Source organism: Branchiostoma floridae, chromosome 18, assembly GCF_000003815.2.
Source record: "Branchiostoma floridae strain S238N-H82 chromosome 18, Bfl_VNyyK, whole genome shotgun sequence".
NCBI lineage: Eukaryota > Metazoa > Chordata > Leptocardii > Amphioxiformes > Branchiostomatidae > Branchiostoma > Branchiostoma floridae.
In genome coordinates, this window is record NC_049996.1 from 10,016,212 (window position 1) to 10,038,306 (window position 22,095).

A 22,095-nucleotide genomic window follows, 5' to 3' on the forward strand; every position below is an offset into this window, starting at 1 on the left:
TCACCGATAACAGTGACTGGGGGAAACTCCAGTACAAGATGTGGGTTGAGTTCGGCCAAGGTGACCGTTTGAAGACGCCATTTCGTTTAGCCTGTGGACGTCAAACAGTGGCTCGAAGCGAGGGGCATCGATTACGTCACTTCCGGTGATGAAATCAACATCAACGTGAGAGAGTGTTTTAAGGAGGGCCCCGAGACGGGAAGGTTGATTCTCGACTTCCTGACGACAACACCTGACGTGTCAGCTCATCCGGAGATAAAATCTATGGCCTTGGAGCACATCCGATGTAATTCTTCGGTGACCGATGAACAGATGATCTTTAAAGGCATTGATGAAGTCATCGCTTTCACAAAGAAGTAATGCTACTGTAATAAGCATATGTTTTGCAGTGCTGATATTTTGCTAGTATTTGCTTTGCTGGTGAGAACAAGTGTATTGTTTACTGGAGAGTAAAGTTCTTGTGACACCACACAAACCAAGACGTTGCTAGTCTGTGATGACGTATTATCATAGCTTTTAAGCCTAATTTTATGATACCATGCTGAGATATCAGGTCAGAGATGTTTTCTTTCCCATAACGTAGTAAACGTGTGTGGCTTGTTAAACGATGAAAAAAAAACGAGCACAGACTTCTATGTAGTTCTTATATGATTATAAAAACTGACATAACTTTTTAGAATTGGCGAAAAGCGATACACCGCGGAATGTGTCTACAGAATCAAGCCAGTGCTGACGTACCCACATTAGGCTTTTACAGGACAGGAGCCGACAGATAATTGACCCGTTTATGGCCACTGAGGGACGGAACTGCAGTCATTAACAAATCCACAAGGGGACGCTGGTCGAATCTGCTTAGCAGCGCTGCCATATGCTTACATATGTAAGGCATCTTGTGGCTGTAATACTATTGCGCTTTGTAAAAAAAAAGATGAAAGTATTGTTTAGTTTCTGTGAGTTTTTAATTTCTATTGAATGTTTCTATCCGATTCACATTAAGTTTGTCAGATTAATTTCTGACCAAAAAAAAGGAACAGCAGTGTTTATGCTATTCTTCCTTACTAGTATATGAGCCTATAGAACTATGGTGTTTACATTTAAACAATGATTCTAAAGGCTACCAAAACAGCTAAATATTTTTGTCGCTGCTATGAGCGTTATCTAAACCATCTGCATGGATATCGTAGATCTACATGTTTTTTTCTGATGTTGATGTCGTCGAAAATACAGGCAACATCCGTAAAAGGTCTACTTTGTGACACTTGGGGTGAAATAGTCCTACCTTCATTATATGTATTTCAAAATGAATTTGACCAATCACAGTCAAGGACTTCGAATGTCGACCAATGGCGAAGCGATACGTTTTCGCGCGTTCGCGCATCAAGACTTCATCGTCTGTGACTGTGAGCTTATCATCTACTTGGCCGACAGATATCACGGTTTTAACACGTGTAAACTAGTCATATCACTTACAAAAATAAACACTGCGTAAAATATAAGTCCCCCAGGCCTTCAAAATATAAATGTTGATGCCACACCCTAAAACAAAGGCTGTATATCATTTTCTGCATATAAATCAGGTGTCCACTAGGGATGCGGATAGAAGAACCATCAGATAAATATGTGCGGGTTAGACCTGGGCAGAAAAAGCCCATGGACAGGGCTGTCCGTTATAGAAGATGAGCTGTGATTCTTTCTTCGTTAGTCGTCTTACAATCGGGACATATCCTTGGGATTTTGCAAGGCCTGAAGACGCTGTTTCAAGATCATTTTCAGACCAAGAAGACGCTACAAGCCAGCCAATTAAGGTAAGCGTTGATATCAATTACATCCTCTAGTAGAGAAATTAGGTTCCTTCATCGCATGGCATTTGGCTCAAAACAAGACCAAGGTATCACCGTTCATTATCGACTATCGAGAAAACAACGAAATTTTACCCAAGAAACAGATACTTCGATAGACCGTTTGTTAATCCGTCGAAGGCAAAACTGTTCTTCCATACTAAGCGGTGTCCAATATGGCGGACGGTGGGCCTAAGTCGTTCTTGATTTGATGACCATATAGGAATGACGACATGGATCTATAGACCATTTTTATTTAGACATTAACCTCTTTATGTGCACGAAAAAGATCGGTAAACACATCTATAAGTATCATAGGATACACCGGAAAACTAGATACCCAACAGTCAACATCTGTGGCAAAAATTGACGTTCACAACGTCCAATAAAATGATAAATCAGAAGGGACTCAATATAGTATTTTGAAGTAGGCAATTGGCAATGTTACGAGCAAAAGAAGTAGCTCGTTTCACATCCTAAAAAGGATAGAAAATGTAAGTGGGTTTCTGTGTGTGAGGCATCTTGATGATAATGTATGCTGACTGCACAGTTGGATGTTTGACACGTACTTCAGTATCAGATCTATCTGCGTGATGTGACGTCTAAGTCGGGACGTCACCAGGGGAGGGAGGGCCTTGGGACACTGACCTCATGCATGTAGCATCTTTAATGTCTTCATCAACATTTTCCAATGTCTGTAAAATTATTTCTGTCATGATATCTTCTTTATTTTCTGTATTGGCGACCTACTATTTTTACATAAATTTGTGTAGTGTGCCATTTTTCTTTGGCAACCACCACAAAATCTATTTTTCTGTGGCAGCGTTATCGAGACCTAGATCGATTTGTTTCGACTGAAAGCAAGCAATATATTGCCCTGTAATGCCTCATTTTATAGACAAAAATAATTCTGTTTTACGAAATGTTCTACAAACATTAAAAGTGATGCACACTGCCCATAAATACGCCCTTTAATGACCAAGATAGTCACTTGTCCTAGCTACTAGTATATAGTCGACAAGCGTTAGATCCCATCCAGCTCCATGTTCAATACGTGCTTGTGCATTTAGAGGAGTGGAGCAGACTACTGGCGCTGACCTTCCGCCATGTTGCATTTTTGCGGTCACACATGAGACATTCATGATCAACACTTACAAAACATTCATAGTATGAGTTTGAGATATCCATTCAAAGTTGTTCAAAAGATACAGTCTACTTACCTTTACTCAGAAAACATTAATCCTCAAACCACAAAGACAGCAAAGATCTGTACATCTTGCATAGCCATAGATGTGAATTTTCCAGAACCAATGCAAATCAGTTAGTTTTACAAATCAGCTATCTAGTCTGAACTTCATCTTGCCGATCTCAGCACAAATTTCAAGTCTCATCATGTTGTTAGTGATATCATGTCTGAAGATGCTTGGATTACGGTTTCCCTAAATTGGAGTCTTGGGAAACATATGTCCCCAAACTACCTTAACGCTGATTAACGCTGTAGTAGGGGACGGTTCTGGCCAGGTACGGAAGATTGCTCTTTCTGACCTGGCACGTAATTTGTCCAGGAAAGTGACTATCAAATCTATTCTATGATGAATGATTGTTTCATTAGTGAAGCTCCTTTTCGAATAGAATATATTATGAAGTAGGGGTGATCATCTTGATTATTTCTCCTCTTGTCACGAAAAAGTTCTCAGGGGGATCACAGAGGGTTTACCCGTAGGGCACCAAGGGCATTGTCACATGGGGGAAATAGGCTATCGTATCAGTAATGTTCCTATAGTGCGGATACATATGATAAACGCTTAACAAGACTGAAGACACATTATTTTGTATTTACAGGGGTCGTGCTTTAAAGACACTGTTTCCACATATTGAGTGGACAACTCAGTTAGGTCTTGATTCATGAAGGTTATTGGATTGAAGGCGAATTTCCCTCCTATTTACAACAAAATGTTTTGCCAGGGGCTATAGAAATAAAATGAAAAGATACGATATTGCCGCCGTGGGTGCTGTAGTCGAGGGTAAAGTAGGGTGTCGGACTGAGTTGTGAAAATTCATCATATTTTATGGTTCGTTGAAGGATCTGGTCCACGTACAATGGAATTGTCAGGAAAACAGGAGCACACGATCATTGTCCAATGTCATGGAAAAACCTACACCGATTCAGTACATATGTCAGAGATGAGCCAAAGGACATAAATAGAATTGATCAATGTGCTGTTATTGATTTTACGATGAAATATACTGTACGTTTTGATCCACAGACCATCTGTCTATATTTGGCTGGCTTCGAATCCTCATTTGGACTCCCTTTCATTCAGATGCCTCTCAACGTCGGACAGCTGAGTAAAAATGGAAACATTTTCTGTCAATATTGTATCTGAGATTTAACCACATTCTGTGGTGCTCAATACCAGGGTTCCCGTCTTCTACAGATATTCATATTGACGAAGCAAACTCTTCCGCCATATTTGAAGAGCTAGATATTACATCAACCCAAACCATGAGACAATAAACCATTGACCGAACACCGCATTCCGTTTAAGTACTGACAGTGTTATAGATGTGTCTAAACAATGAGTCACTGTCTTAAAGAATTTTCTTAATCCGAAAAGACTAAGAAGATCAAATATGAATCTACATACACAAAAATATGATGAATGGTCATATATTTGCAATATCAATTTAGATATTCACGATACGTGATTTTAAATACGAACGAAATATGATTCATACGTGTCTGGGATGATCTTCAAAGCGCATTGCTGAGCATCTACAAACATTTTCGAGGACAAAACAGTTAAGAGTAGCTGGCAAACAAAACCATTCAAAACCAACCAGAGAAGAGTTACAGGATCTTGATGAAGCTTTGACCATCTACATCAACGCAGCACTACAAAATCCCGGCGTTAATCCATCTCTACATCTGCTTGGTAGTCGTAAATTGTTCCTCAACCTCCGGCCCCTGTCATAGACACTCTCGTCATAACTTTATGTTATTATAGAAATTCTATACAAACGTATTGTATTATTGTTACAATATCGACCATCAGAGTCCATCTTTGCGACCCTCCGTGCCCCAATGACCACCTCGAAGTTTTCCTATTGGCTCATCCTCGCTCTTTATGACACATTCATAATGATGAAATAATATCCAGAAAGATAGATACGGTGGGTTGTGATCTGCTGAATTATGTAAGGCCACAGCGTAAACACAATCTAATAACGGCCTGATGTCGGGATGTGGAATCGATGAGAGGTGAAGTTGCATCTTCGTGTGGTTCGATCTGGTCAACGTGGAGACGCTGGTTCATAACTGTCTGGGCTTAGTTAGTGTGTAATACATCACGGTATGCGCACTTTGAACCGTTCATGCAGATTTTATATGAGATCATTGTAGTTTGTATCTTCTCACGAACGATTCCAATGAATTATCTCGATTATTGTCATCATCATCATCATCATCATCAACAACAACAACATTGATATCAAATGCATTCAAAGACTAGCCTGGGTACCATCAGGAAAGTAGTTTGCTCCGGCGTTCATTATATACTATATACCGTCGCTTCTAGCTCTGACATTCACTATACAATATATATATATATACAGTTGCTTCTCTGTGTTTCCGTCTGGTATGTCTCCAGACGGATAGCAGAAGCGAACATAGGAGCGAACTACTATCCGGATGGTACCCAGGCTATTCAAAGACATAATTATGTCATATTCTAAACATTCCCCGCCAATTATTTTTTGCGTATCGTCCTATCACTTATGCTGTCCATTTTCTGTTGAGGACCATTAAAATGACAAAGAACACAATAGACAGCTCTATATCTGGAACCAATCATGGTTGAACTTGAAACTGTGTGCGGTTCACAGCGGTCATCTTGCAGACATGGGCTGATAATTGTCTGGGTTTGGTACATCTGGTATCCGTCATGATGTGCGCTTTGAACCATGTATGTAGAGAGTGAATATGAAATAAATGTATTCTTTAATCTGTTTTACAGACACTGTCCTATTACACTACGTTTGTACTCGCTACAGAGAAACTGATGTATCAAAACTAATAACCACGGAAGGTAGAGCGTAGTAAGAGCAACTTGTCGTGTGGCAAGATGAGCGAGGCAATTATAATGACCACGAAGTGCTTATGACCGCATTAAATATTAAACGTATTTCGGGTATTTCTTTTGTAACCGATAACAATGGAAACGATTATGAAACCTACAGAAAACGAATGTCATTTCCATCGCTCCTTTTATAATCATCTTTTTTTCTTCAGTTTTGTTTACTTGGAAAGTATCAGGAAAATTGTTTTGGTGAGTACGTTTTTATCTGTATTTTCTGTTATTCTAATTACAGTTCACAACCACCTGTATAAGCACCTGTTTGAACAGGACAGGAAAAACAGTAACATTGGAATGGCGAAAAATTGTTTTTAATTTTCTTCAAAACGTTAAAAGAGATATCCCGTGTTCTAGGTACGTATCTGTTGGAGAGTACGTAAAGAGTGTTACACCAGAGCATGAGGTGCCAGAGAGTTTGGGATCAAGAAAATTTAAACATTGCCCCCCTCCCCCTTGAAGTTGCTGGTCTAAAACTATAAAACTACATCGACTGAGTAAAGATCATTGAGCTATCGGATACATACCTTGTTGTGTATACTGTTGATTTCTGGCTGTTGATAGCGCCGTGGTCACACACAACAAGTTGGGAACGTGGATGTCACTCAGAAGATGGGACATGGCCATATTGTGGACTAAGACGAATTTATTGTGGGAGGGGGCGGGTAGGATTTAATGTCCACAAAACACACCAATTTCATTTTCGCACACCCTCGTATCAGCCTACCAAAGGGCGGTAAAATTGTACAGGATTTTATATCTTATCACTTTCCTTCTGCGTAGGTATTTCTGGGGGATTCTAAGCAATAATAAGTGATATGAAGTACCACCTGTATTCAAATACATAATCAATTGTACTATAGTTATCTGTTGATTTTTTTTTGCTTCCCTGTTGGTGTACACTTTAAATGATTTTTGTCACCCGTAAACCACACAAGTTTGAAAAAAGAAAATACGCATTATACACTCAGCACAAAAAGTTTGGAATATCAACTTCGGTTGATCATATTTATGTCGTTTCTGCATCAATTTCAATATATTATGTATGTATAGAAAGCTTGCATGACTTTCTTTCCAATGGTATCAAACTCATTATCATTGTAAACTCATGGAACATACACTAGGCCTGCTAACGTGAGTGGGTCACGAAAAAAAAGTGCCCAAATTCCCCCGTTTCTGTTCAAAACTGTATCGTCCGGTTGTTATGGCCGCGGGTGACAATGATTCAATCAATCCTTTTGTCACCTAACGTTTGGTATACAGACCATCCAAGTTTCATTTTAGCATATCTGAGTAGAGTATTTTATGAGTGTAAATTCATGGAACGAGGACTAGGCCCGCTTATGTACAGTGGGTCCTAAAGATAAAGTGCCAAAATTACCCTACTAAAGTCAATCACTCCATTCTGCTCATTTTCTTCCGTCAGTATTGACTTGGAAATGAAGGCAAGCTGAATAAACAGGACACATCAATCAAAGCTACTATTACTCTTTATTTAAGCAAAAAAATCTGAACCATGGCAAGAGGTGATCAATCGAGTGCTAGCCATAAGCCGTAGGAAGGCTATACGACCCTAAGACTGTACTCCAGCATCCAATGGTCCTTGCTTTGTGTGGACTGGTGTTTTAATCTTGCAGAATGGAATTTGGTCCAATATTGAAGAGGTAGAATATTGCTACTGTCCCTATATCTCACCACATTGAAGTTGCCTGGAATGATGACGAGTCTTGTTTAACCCACACCATGACGCTGCCTCCACCACCAAATGCCGAAAGTTACTCTTGTCGTGTCAGCGTGCGGTTCTCCTTGCCGCATCCACGCTTTGATTCTGCCATTAAACTATCGAAAGGGCAGATATACTCTACTCAAGTGTGCTAAAAACCTTGTATGTTCCGTATACCAAATGTGAGGTGAAAAGAGGATTGACTGAACCACTGACAGATGCGCCAAAACCAAAAGGACAATACAGTGTTGAACAGAAGTAGGGGAATTTGGGCACTTTCTTTTCGTGACCCACTCACGTAAGCAGGCCTTGTGCTCGTTTCATGTGTTTACAATCATAATAAGCTTGATACCATAGAAAAGGAAATCACACAAGCTTTCTATTGATATATAATGCATTGAAATTGATGCATAAATAACGGAAATATGATATACCAAAGTTGATATTCCAAACTTTTTGTGCCGAGTGTATATGCATGAAGTAATAATCACATTGCCCTATTTTGATATAACACTGACCTTCAGATACATGACCAGTCCAGATTGTAGATGACCGGTTCACGTATTCCATAATGTTAAATGGCACCTGACCCTGACCCAGTCCATATTTACTCATCATTCGGTTATTTCACACATTCTCTATCAGCGCTCCAATAAACTGTGAAATGGAAACTGGAATGAGTACTTTGAGCGATCGAAAATATGATACTTTCCTCATATCTATCCAGTACTGTTAGTACGATTGTCTGGTGGTACAAAATGCAGGACAGACTGTTACAAATACAGCAAAAAATGCGTCTTCCCTGCATCAGGGTTTAAGAGAGATATGGAATTACAAGATACTCTAGAGACAGACAGCCTAAGTGTGTACCCGTTTAGGAAATGTCCACTCCAAATCTTGAAGAATATACCTGCACTATAAATAGGGGAAAACAACGACAAAAGCAATTGGATAGTTCAACCATGAATGTTTAAAAACTAGTATGTTCACCATTTGGCTATCTGCGTTCAGTAGTGGAAGGTGATAGCCCTCTGGGTAGTGAAGATGACTTGTTAGGGGCACAGGAAAGGCACAGCAGTCTAATTCCATCACTTAATGTCTTGCATTCACAAATAAACCCACCCCTAACCCATGATTAAAATTCACCCATCCGGCGTAGGTCACTCTAACTCCCGTCCCAGAGGTACTTAACCCAGCATGCAATGCCTCTTCATTAAGTTTCCGCAATTTTTCATAGATTTCAAACATCCCTTCCAAATGAATCGCTCTACTTATAAATTCGATTGCTATTGATGTCAATTTGTCGCAACCTTTCGATTGAGGTCGTTAATCGCCCGAATTGGATAGAATTCTCATACACTTTATCCTTTTGCAATATCACAGAGTATGTGAAAGACCAATGTTGCATATTTTAGACGTGCACTTTGATGTCTGATGCACATCTACGCCCTGAGGATAGCTGACATGTTGCGGCCATCAACGATATTTGAATAAGCGATGGTAACGGTAATATGGAGACGTGAGTGGCCGGGTTGTGCTACATGATCCGCATCACTTCATCTATATCCCATCATTTCCCCCAGGACTCACACCACTACCCGCTGTACTAACATTACACCCCGGTTCAGCTGACATCGATCATTTACTGAACAGCGAGAACATGTTAGAATAATGTTTCGTAAAAGAGATTCTTATTTCCTAAAAGGTTATCATTACATCGGCTTAGTTATCTAAAAAAACAACACAAACGATGCTCGAAAATTGTTCATGTGTCACTGCAGCATAACGCAAACAACGCCTAAAGCGCTCGAGTTCGAATGTAATACTAAACACAAGTTAGAATCAATTTCTTCATTTTTTTCCGGATACGTACATTGCTATCTTATTCATTACACATCATATATGTAACCCAGAAGCTACAATAAAGATATTGAGAAATAATAATATTGAGAAACTAGAGTTCGGGGACCTCATACCTCCATGAAATATTTATTGCTTTTTTGTGGATGGTATGTATGTTTATAGTCGGTTGTATTTGAGAGTAATGGTTATAAATGTTATGGGAAAGTAGTGGTGTATTTATTTAATGACACAGAGGATGTCCATCTGATTAGTAATAATTAAAATGTGACACTTAATTGTGTAATGTGCGTTTAAGAGGTCAACGGCATATGGTAGCGTGGTGTTCCTTAAGCTTGATGTTTGGCATTTAAACTGTCTAAGGTTGTCAGCATTATTGAGGTTCGACTATGTGCCTCAGAGCGTTGTGGTGGGAGGAAGTTGGGAAACTCAGAAAGGAGAAGGGATGTGGCCAACTTTAGTCAGATGGTGATTTGATTTTCCACCAATATGTCATAACATCAGCTGTTCACACGGTACAAAAATGAGATGCACACTTTCCTCTGATAGCCCCACATCAACTGTAAGATGAATACTTGGCGCCAACCCCATCTGCTAAAAAACAAGCACCATTGGCTACGAAAGAGACAACTAACAACTGTCCCTTGTCGTAACAAAATCAGAACATCTGTATCGCCCATAAAACTTCTGACACCCAACCCATCTAAGATGAGAGGACCTAATGGCATTTTAATCACCATGTCACTCAAATCAGCAGTACAGTATGTGAGACATTCGTGTTAAGCATTATCGTTAAATGTACCTCAACTTCTTACAATTATACTTACGCTTCACATCTCCATGATATCCTAAGCAGACATAAATAAAACTAATTATCATATTCAGAAAACTTGGGGTTCCCCAAACAGCTGTCATACATTACAAATCACCTCACTATCTGCTTGGAGCTAAGCCCATTAACAAACACTTAAAGCACGATGCCTGTTCCAATATATCGCAGATATAGGGGGGATTTCTGATATTATTACATCGATTATAACGACAGATACGGTGCCCAAAATCACATCGATTCGAGCTTTCATCACAGCCCACCAACACAACAAGTATGAAACCAATCCATCCAGCCGTTCTTGAGTAATCTTGTACACAGACAGAGACACATAACAGAAAATATAACCTACATGACATTTCATGGAGGTAACTACTGTGCCAACTATTACAAATATTTCAAACAGTCCTAAGCAGACATAAATAAAACTACTGGGGGTTCCCCAAACAGCTGTCACCTCACTGTCTGCTTGCAGCTAAGCCCATTAACAAACACATACAGCACGATGCCTGTACCAATATATCTCAAATATAGGGGTGATTTCTGATATTATTACATCGATTATAACGACAGATACGGCTCCCAAGATCTCATCGATTTGAGCTTTCATCACACCCCACCAACACAACAAGTATGAAACCAATCCATCCAGCCGTTCTTGAGCAATCATCTACACAGACAGAGACACATAACAGAAAATATAACCTCCATTCCATGACATTTCATGGAGGTAATAATAATCCCCGAGGCAGATCATCAGTAGACCTGACAGGTTTGCCGGGAGGCTGAAATGTAATGTATCTGGGTCTGTTCCCCCATGAACAGTGGGAGAGAAGACGACTCGTACATGTAGAGAACATGGCTGCAGGGTGAAATCCCACAGGAGTACGTCCTGTCAGCGTATAGAGGAATAGAGATGTTCAAAGAGTCTGATTTATCTACACCAATGGATGATTATTGTGGCTACAATTTGCACCATCTATTTGTAACCTTATCTGCCTACTTTAATTGATTAGGTCAGGTACATCCGTGTTTGCCCAAGCCAGGTAGATAAGCGCCATCTGGCGTGCCACAAAATATCTGCACTAACATCAACCGATTGGGCTATCAACTTTTCATGTACAGGACTAGAATACAATATCTAAGACGCATACACGCATACTTGTCCTTAACAGGGCAAAGCTGTATCATTGAATATATGTATAACCTGATGTTTATCTGTGAGTCTTTGAGGTAACGGTTAGATAATCGTTGGAAAATCGTCTTCGAAAAGAAACGTTCACAATGTACCCCCAAGGAAAATGCGTTTTGAACGTAATCCTGGAAGAAAAACGTAAAGCAGCTGGACATTATGAAGACAATAAAGCGTATTTTCTAGTGATTCTCAAAAGAATGCAAAATGTGAGACACAAACTCGAGCATGATAAATTCTTATATTTATAATGCCCATTGCCATTTTGTTCTCTTTCAAAGGTGACGAAGTCATGACGTCATTCAACATCAGAGTCCCGCGGACCGTGGATGACGTCAGCCTCCCCTGGTTACAACAGGTCCTCAACGCTCACAACTCCAGGGTCAACGTCACTGATGTCGTCATCACCGGACCCATGAGCCAGGCACAGGGCTCAATCAGCTCAATACTGGCTGTGGTCGCCAGGGGGACAGAGGACTCTAAGAACGAGCATTACGACCTGGCTGTTAAAATTACCAAAGTTGAAGAAGACGTTTCAAAGAAAGTTGTAACTTTAGAGGAAAGGGAGGTCTCGTTTTATTCCAGCGCAGTACCTGACTTGTATTCCGTTCTTCGTGTACAGAATTTAGATAGTAAACAAAGCATAGACACAGACCATAATTGTTGTAAATGTCTCTTTTCTGTAGTGTCTTTACCGGTACCGATGTGCTATTTCGCAGCTAGTGACCAAAGTTCAATGATGTCAGTCAGAGTCCTTGAGAACTTAGAGTCTCGAGGGTTTGCCGTCAAACCCTTTCCGGAACCTTTTAGTCTAGAAGAAACAATAGTAGCTGTACGTGCGCTTGCACAAATCCATGGACTATCACACCTCATAGAGCATAGGACAGGTACACCTTTATCTGAGAGGTATAACTGGCTAAGGGACACGGCTAAAGAACGGGCGACTTCACGGCACCATGAGCGGTACGCAGAAGGGGTGAAGGCGTTTGCCTCGGCGTTTCCAGAGCACACAGACCTGGCGGCGCGGCTGGGACGGCTGACGGCGGAGGTGCTGTTCAAGGGGCGGGAGGGCACGGCGGGAACTCCGAGGGTCCTGTGTCACGGTGACTGCTGGAACGATAACATCATGTTCAAGGTACTGGGAAAGTCATCAAACATTCTTTTGAAATCAGTGAACTCAGTAGACCGCGCTAGCGCTGACCCTACTATGTAGAACTTATTTGATGGTTTCAGACCTCAAATGTATGGAACAGAACACTCGCGCACAGGCCATATTTGGTTCAGAACCGAGCTCGATCGAACACCAGAGTGTATATCATCTGTAAGGCATTTACAAGAATCTTTTTAATATCGTTTACAGCTATTTTTTAGGAAAATAACTGAAACTTTGTACAGAAAATGTAGACTGCCAGGTGATGCTGTAAAGAAAGATTCCTACAGAACGATTTGGTACATCATTGTTGGATGTTTAACGAGAAAGTTGGCAACTGATTGATATCATATGGTTGATATAATATCATCCACAAAGCTATATTTCTAGACTTAGTACTCAAGAAAGATTCATTTTCTTCCTCCCCCACCTCCTCCCAAAAGTACGACCATGGCGTCCCTGTATCAGCGATGTTACTAGACTGGCAGCACGCCTGCTACAGACGGCCCACCTATGACCTGGCCTGCCTGCTGGTGTACACGACCACACGGGAACTCCGCCACACTCACACTGACGACATCCTGTACCACTATCATCAACAACTACAGCACACGCTGGGGACAAATGGTGAGATATATGGCATGGAAATATCCAGGCATCATTATTTGCGCTTCTACGGCATGTCTCCTCTTACAATAAAAAACGAGATGCTAAAAATCTAGTCAAAGTGATCTGCCAAGAGTTGAACTATGGATAAAGAAGACACTCTTCGTTGTGTGTTTTAAAACCATAGATTCAGAATTATATGCTAACTCTCATGATGATCTTATACAGGACATTATTAAATAAAAGAAGTCTAAGAATAGGACTTTCTCGTACATGGGACTGCCAAATAACGCAATTAGGTAGATATAGTGAAAAATATGTAAAAAAAATAAAAGTGATGGAAGAGTTTGCTACTTCTCCGTTTAACAGAGCTCAATTCTTTCATCTTTTCCTTATACCAGAAGACACCAGACTGAGGTCCTACACCCTAGCAGACCTGAGAGCGGACCTGCGAGCTGACTTCATCTGTCCCGTGGCGCGGTGGCTGATGGGATCGTGGGCCCACCCCCTTCATCAGTACCCCCAGCTGTTACAGTGTGTGGAGGACATCAGGGACTGGGGGGTGGTGTAGGACGGGGTGTTGGAAAGAGGATGGGGCGAAAAAATTGTAGGACGCATAAAGATTTTGTTGGGGTTCGTGGACAACAGTGCACCAGGAATATGGCATACTAGAAGAGTCAATGGGAAATTATAAGGTCTTTTACCATTGCGATTTGAAGACAACTATGAAGAACATTTGGAAATTGCCAACTGCGAAACAGTGAACACACACCAGGGCAAACAAACAAATACACCAAATGATTTGAATATATACTTCAGTTTACACTGAGGTAACGAAAGTAACATCGACATTCCTCCTCGTAGTGCTGTAGACATTCCAGGGACGGGCACAGAAATATTCAAGTTAAATCCTATCTCAAGTTTTCAACGTAGTAGTACCCCCCCCCCCCCCTTTCTCCCTCGCCAGAACCAAAAGGCCAGGTAAACTTGCAATTGAACCTGTCTACTTGATGCCCTAATTTATGTCTGAAGCCAGATATCGTCAATACATCGATCACCAATTAATAAAGACTCACAAAACACTGGTAAATCAAATCAGTCTTATGCTTAGCGTTGCCTACTCTTTTTGTACAACAGAAAAGAAATGCTCGCATACATACTCACAAAAGACGTTCAATAAGATGCCTGTAGAATGTAGATGTTTCATGCAGTCATGTTGAATAGGCAATGTAAGGTCCCTTGACTCCTGTTGGCGGCTTGCCTTCAAGTTCAAACAACAGGAGTCAATTGAGCTTATATAGGATATTCAATGTGTTTGTCTTCGCTGACATCTCAGGTGAATTGACATAAAAGAATAACACAAGCATGGTAATACTCTCATAGTCAACGTACGCAAAACCAGTCTTAAATGTAAATAGGCCCTTGACCTTAGGTATCGTTAACATTCTTTCCAATGTAACGTTACCTGATCATGCTGCCATGCATTGCTCACTTTACGGTAACTCAACACTCGTGTTTTCGTCGGGGCGGTCCCGGGCTAGCTATTCAACAATCGTTGAACATTCCCTACCGTAGCCATGCAACCTTACCTTAGCATTGTTAAAAACAATTAAAGCATGTCGATGCAGAGACGTAAGATACTGGAAACAATACCGCATTCCATTAAGAAACGTCAATGTCGCAAAGACAACCCCTTGTTTTTGCACTGGTCTAAGACATGTTATTTCACTAGTTGACAGATCAAGCTGTAACGCGCCACCAGCTATAATCATGGCAATCGGTTACCGAAACAATTGTTATCTTACTGAAGTCCGTCACCAGCCGGTGTGCCAAGAAACATCGCCTCCACCTCAGACGAACGGGCCCGGAGACCCTCAACATTGTCACCCGGGGAATGCTTGTCTTCAGTGGCGTGACAGAAATCATTCCAGCGTCGTAAGACAGGTACATGCTAAATAAAACTTTCTGCTATAATGAAATATTACTTTTGCATGCTTCTAAGGAACATTTTTGACAGACATTTGAATAAAATTTTTTTGTATTCTAAGGTCTTTACTGTAAGCGACGTCCAACGACGGCCAGTTTGTCAGGAAACCGGCCAATCTGGATGCGGCTTTTAAAGGTTAGTCAGTTAAAAGTCATCTTTAATCCAGGAGAAATATCCTTTTCATATTGCAATACTGTTAGAATGATTGGAATGAAAAAAACTTGATACTTGTCAGCTTAGAATATGAACAATATCATTTAAAATGTACATTTTGTATCGTTCAGAACCTGTAGAGGTGATGTCATGGCACCATATCACACTTGGTCTAACTTGCCCTTTTTCCTTTCAAACATTTTGATTGGGTCTTTATCTATCATTCTTCCGCTCAGCAGCTTCGTCCAGAATCATAATAGTAGGCATACATAACTTTATAAGCCGAAATGTTTAAACTTCTGATGGCTATTTTTAGCACATTGTCATGTTGTCATTCTTTTTTTGTCTTTTGTTCAAAGACAATCAAAAGCTCACAAAAGGTGATACTTGATCAGGCGTGCGAACGCTACGTCAAGCTCAACTATTCCCGAATACGTTTTGTTTCTTTGCCCGGGTCTTGGGCAGGAACAATACACTACCTGTGTTTACACATGTACATAGAGGAGTGTACGTTGCTGTGGAGGGGTTCATTTCAAACCGTGTTACTTGTTAACTTCCTGCATGTTTGATTTATCCCGAACAACCGCACTTGGTGTTGCTTCTTAAAATTTTCTTCGTCCGACAATCTTAACACGAGAAGCGAAAACAGTCGGAATGTCGTCAGAATAACAATATTTTTGTATTTGCCTGCTTGGTATTCGTAGTGCATTCTCACTGCGTTCCAGATATTTCTGCCCATTCTTGAGACCGTTCCGAATGTTTTTGTCATGCTTAAAACTTTCTAAGGAATTCCAACATTATTCGAAACATTCTGATGTAGTGTGAATGTCTAGAAAGCACTACAAATACCCAGGAATAGACAAAGAACAGTTATTTTGACGATATTTCGGTTCATTTCTTATCGTGTGAGGGGGAGGTCTGTTTAGAATTCCCACCCAAATGGGGCGCGAATTTTGCAAATACTTCATTCCGGCTGGTTCTACTTGATTCCAGCTGATTCGGTTTCGGTGTGAAGGCAGCGAACTTTGGCCTTTAGCCAAAGAAAATTGCCCTCTTAGCGACCTTTCTAGTATTAAAAATATACTGCACCACACGTGTCTTTAAAAGTAACGTGACTTTCTTGAATATTTTACGAACCCTGCATCTGAACATGATTCCTGTGAAGGACAAAAATGTTCTGGGCATTGCCGAAATACTTTTATTTTGCGCATTTCGCTCGCGAAAGCAGAGAGTACTAAGTTTGGAGGCATGTTTCCATGAGCACCGAGTTTCATCTCATAGCACTTAAGAAGTTATCGTTGTGCCAGATAGTAGCGCTGTAGTGTAGTCGACAAGTTGCGGAAAGCACAAGTGGCCTCGCCGCTAGAGCCGAGTTAGGGAGGTTCCCCATTCATTTGGAAGCCTCCCTAAATGCTATTAAACACTTAATTAGACTTCGCCAGAAAGTACCAGCAGACAGTTTCCAGTCAGACGCCCTCTCTTGCCAGATAGATTTAGACAAGGCTGGAGCCAAGTGTTGGGCTTCAGGAGTACGCCAGTCACTGGAGGAATGCGGTTATGGTTACATTTGGCATTGTCCTGTACAGCATAATACAAATTCGTCTCAAATTATCAATTCTATCAATCAGCGTCTGAAAGACATTTATTTTCAAACTTTTCTAAGAGCTACACAATGATAACAAAGGTGGATCCGCTAAAAACAAATTGAGATCTTACAGACTGTTCAAGTCCACTTATAATGTGGTACAATACCTGGATATTGACAATATTCGGCACAGGACGGCCGTCACAAAAGTACGAGTCAGTTGCCACAAATTACACATCGAAACCGGAAGACATAACCGCACTCCTCTAGAACAACGAATATGTAAATACTGCAATCTAGATAAGTTAGAAGACGAACATCATTTTGTAGTAGAATGTAGTTTTTACAAGAAAGAGAGAGCTGAACTCTACAGACTAATAGAATCCATGTTCCACCACTTCATACAACTAAGTAATATAGACAAATTTATATTCCTTATGAATCTAGACAAACCTTTACTTATAAAGCATATCTGTTCTTACATTTTCAATATCACAAAGAAACGAGAAGAAGCCGAATGTACGCAGTAGAATACGATTCTTGAGTAGTGTAGATTCATTGTATCATTACATCATGTTATATCATTTATTGTGACCTGTACTGAACCCAGTGGGTATGAATGTACAATAAAGGTCTTCATTCATTCATTGAAGGGCAGTGTCAGGTGTCGTAGTGTTCATACTGCATGAAACTTGCGTGCAAGTCTCGTACAATCCGCTAGTCGGTGTTGTAATTGCCCCACAGCATTTGTGCATTGCCCACAATTCATAAATGGTCATCATTCGAAAAACTATGCAGCAACAACATAAAGTCGTGCCGGCAGAAAATGTTGAAAAGCATTAAGAACAACTTGCGCCACGTTTTGTGTACTTAAAGTAATGTGACTTCAAGTGAATATGTACGCTGTGATATAAGATTTATACTGTAGAAAAACAATGCGAAAAGTGGTTATTTGTTTAGGAAGTATTTAAAAAAACATGGAACCATTTCAGTGTTTCTGTGTCTATTTTCAATCAATTAATTAATTAAGACATTTATGTCTGGAAAAATAAGGCACAACCAGGTAGACGTTTTATCTAAAGCAGTCACCTTGAGTATGACATCACATTTATAGATATGAATTATTGATATGATTGCGTGCTTGTGCTGGCGTTACCACGTCATGTTATCATATCATTTTATTAGTAACGGCAGTTTTATATAGCAGGCACAAAATTTCATAGGGGCCAGGCTAGCTCTTACAGGTAAGGGTGGCGATCTTGCTGTTGTTTAACGCATTTAATATCTAATTCTAGGTGTTTTTGCTAAAACTCTTGTGTAAGGCGAAGTTGAGAAAAATGTCAATCCATCTTGTAACGGTTGAGAATTGTGCTGAGAGAAAAATTTTCATGTAACAACAGAAGGACAAATGGGAACCAGCTTTCATTAGGCGAGCAAGTTTGACCTGTTAGAAATTCTAGTGTTTGTTTATGTTCTAAGGTATCAAAACATTTCCCACTAAGCTAGAAAGCTGCAATTCTAGTTATGTGTACGTGTAGCTTTTTCTTGTAATGACTTTTTTATTGTGACATTGTAAAGAAATACTTAACGTTAGGGGCTTACTTTTCTTTTCAAATCCGCCATGGTCATTATGTGGTGTCAGTGTGCTGTAGTTGGATTTGTAGCGTTAACATATTGAGGTGTTTTGAGGTGTTATAATTTGCGTACTTCAACCTGCCGTCGCACGTGTGTTAATCAACAGAACTATCATGTTACACACCTTACTTACGTACGTGCAGCGACGTAGAACGTCAAACAACAGGAGGGGTGAAGGGGCGTGTGCAGGCTATTCACCCTGTTTGTGTAGGGCGCTAATAGACCTGGGAGTATTGCCTAGGTGACGGACTGATGTCACTCAGTTCTAGGAAGAGGAAGGTTTCCTTTTCGGAAAGGAAGTCGTTAAAACAGTAGATTTGGCGGACTGTAAGAATCTCTTGGAAACTTAAAGGTGTATGGATGTCTTCGGGGGCCTCCTTGAGGTGTTCTCGCTTTGGTGACCTTGACAAGGTTAAAGAGGTTTGTGTATCTTTGTGTTAGAAACGAGAACATTTTCGAGGTTTGTTTTGTAGATACGGAATTACAAATAGACTTCGCTTCCTGTATTGCGGGAGGGGATCTCCCTTGCTGTTCCCGTGTGTGTAATGAACTAAACATGACAAAACAATGCCCATATTTGTGCACCAGGAAGTTTGTGTCCTTCAAGTTGTATGACGAACGTATCGAACAGAACACTCGCGCACAGACCGTATTTGGTTCAGAACCAAGCTCTATCGAACACCGACCGTCGAATCGAATTCAGTTTCTGCCCTAATAACTGGCAGGCCCGCCATTTCTAACGTTTGTTTGTTGTATGTGACCAGCTTTGGACACGCCCATTTGTAAGTTCAATGTCATAAATAACTGTTCAGCCTTGTTAATCTTGATTGTAATGGCATTCAAGTGCCTACGTGTTGGGGGTAAGTACATGTGGTAGAGAATTTTCGTTTACACACAACGGTTAACGGTCGTTAGACAATTTACAACAGCCATATATTTCACCTTCAAGTGTCGTACTGGTAAAGCTTTGTTTGTTTCTTTCTACAGTTTGTCATTTGAAGTGGACCAAGAGTGAAAGTATGGCAGTAGTTCCAAACTTAGCGGAAGTCTTCCTACTTCTCACGGTGTTCATCGCGGTCTCCGCGGCTGACACCACCTGTCCCTCCCCCTGCACCTGTACTGACACTTACGGGGAACTAACGGTCTCCTGTTCGGGACAGGGACTCACAGACATCCCCTCTAACATCCCCTCATCCGTGATGTGGCTAAACCTCCAGTACAACAACATTACAAGGGTCTCACGCAGCAGTTTCCAGGGTCTACAGAACCTACATGGAGTCAACCTGGCAAACAACAACATCAAACACATCTCAACTTCCGCCTTCAGAAATCTTCAGCATCTACAAAACGTGGACATTTCCGGTAACCAGCTATCCACACTGTCAGAGGGAGTCTTCAACAAGTCCATCACAACAGCGAGACAAGATCAGAGAAACTTCTTCGTCTACATGGCAAACAATCCATGGAACTGTGACTGTAAATTAAAATGGTTGGCTGCGAAACTGAAAGATGGATCTCACGACTACAGTGATAGACTAGTAACATGCAACCAACCCCAATATTTGACTGGAAAGGAGTTGAAAAATGTACCACTAGATCGTTTGGTTTGTGCACCAAACCTTGGAGCAGGCTTCAACGTATTAGATAGGATGGACGCATTTACTACAACAACGCCTCTCCCCACTAGTAAACCGTCACTGAGGGAACCAGATAGATATCGGACTGACAAGATGTCGTTTAACATAGCTCTGGGTACAGCAGGAGCTGTGATTGTGATTATTGTAGTCGGGGTAAAAATGCACGAGGTTTACAAAAATAAATGTTCACGTCGCCAACAGCCTGTTCTAGAAGATTTAGAAACACTGGTTTAACATGAGTAATTCAATGTATAGCAATAAGACTTGAACAAAGTCAAGTTGAATCGAAAACCGTATTACAATTGTATATAAAAATATCATGTGAGGTATTTTGTTGAAAAGTAGTTAGGGTATAATACTGTACAAAGTATATAGTTTGGTTTGAAACATTGTAAACGTTTTAGTAAATGCAATGTGCCCTGTAATGATTATATTTAATTTACTAGATCGTGGCTGCCTGAAAAAAGATACTACCTAACTTGCCTAAGCACTTTGTGACTTAAAGATGACAGTCAGGCATAGGAAAAGCACGTGTCTATATACATATAAATGTCCTAGACAGAGACCGGACACAGATAGTAGTATTGTTACATGTACGTGTGACTGTATATGCACATGCAATTTTGTACTTTAATGCCATGTATATAACACCTGCCCAAAACTACACTGTGTATGTATGTAAATGTGTATTGAACTATGTACTTTCGTTTGACAGAGAATAACATATTCTTGTCTACTTGTATCAATAACAATTGCCACACAAGATACATTGTCACTCATAAACTTATTGTATTTATTTAAGTCCACTGCATGTACATACCACAAAAGAATAAAATGAAATGAAGTTTTGGAACAATTTAAAAATGTCTTCTAAACCTCCGTAAAGAACGGCAATGCACATCAAACAAATATATAAAACCACTCATCCTTTTCTTATCAGTCATTAGCCTTAGTAATTTACAGTCAGAGTGTGTTTCTTTGTTAATACAAAGAGATAAAGCATGGTTCACACATAGATAAAGGAAACTAGTCGTTGTTGGGCGACTCTTCCAGAAATCGATATATTTCTGGATCAAGAGGAGGCTGGAAAGATTTCAGTTGTTCCACTAACGTCGCAGCAGTAGCCAGCTCGCCGTTTTTGTTTCTCCAGGCGACCAGCATAGCAAAGATTTGCCCTCTCATGTCCCTGTCATTATCTCTAATAAACCTCTGTACTTCTGCCCTTGTTATACCAAGGTGAATGGCCAAACTTTCCCAGACTATCCCAAGATTTCCAGCCAATGTGTTTAACTGTGCCTCGGTGATCATGATCAATCCTGTGTACCTGTCCAGAGGAGCATAACTTCTTTTCTTACACCTGCACACGAGAAATACTGTAATTGTGATTGCCAGGGCTACAATACAGACTAAAATAATCGCCAGTAGGTAGCGCCATTTTGTTTTGCATAAGTGGTCGTGGATTTCTACGTTTTGTATATCAGTGTCTTTCGGAACTGCACAGCGCACTCCTACCCAAACACTCGGACGTTGTGTCACTTGTTCTTTCAGCCACTCGATGTTACAGATACAGTCAAACATGTGAACAGAACAGTCGCACTCTTCACTACTAGACAGAAGTCCACCACATTGCGCGTCACAGTCAAAAGGGTTACCACTGAGTTCCACCAACCCGAGGCGTTTGGCGGCGTTCCCAAACATACGTGGAGAAACGCCGGTCAACTTGTTCTTGCTCAAATCTACTTCTTGTAGATGTGTGAACACCTCTAG

The 22,095-nt window shown here is 40.6% G+C and overlaps 2 protein-coding genes across 2 annotated transcripts; both read left to right on the top strand.

The window, feature by feature from the left end:
• The first annotated feature begins 1,485 nt into the window (after positions 1-1,485).
• On the top strand, positions 1,486-19,697 carry LOC118406084. Its single transcript, XM_035805946.1, has 6 exons — positions 1,486-1,805; positions 11,857-12,710; positions 13,169-13,352; positions 13,733-15,275; positions 15,380-15,453; positions 19,679-19,697. Exons 2-4 carry the CDS (start codon positions 11,868-11,870, stop codon positions 13,900-13,902), a joined length of 1,197 nt encoding a protein of 398 aa, XP_035661839.1. The 5' UTR covers positions 1,486-1,805; positions 11,857-11,867; the 3' UTR covers positions 13,903-15,275; positions 15,380-15,453; positions 19,679-19,697.
• A 13-nt stretch (positions 19,698-19,710) lies between these two features.
• On the top strand, positions 19,711-20,562 carry LOC118405389 (slit homolog 2 protein-like). Its single transcript, XM_035804886.1, has one exon. It carries the CDS (start codon positions 19,711-19,713, stop codon positions 20,560-20,562), a length of 852 nt encoding a protein of 283 aa, XP_035660779.1.
• Positions 20,563-22,095: the final 1,533 nt, after the last annotated feature.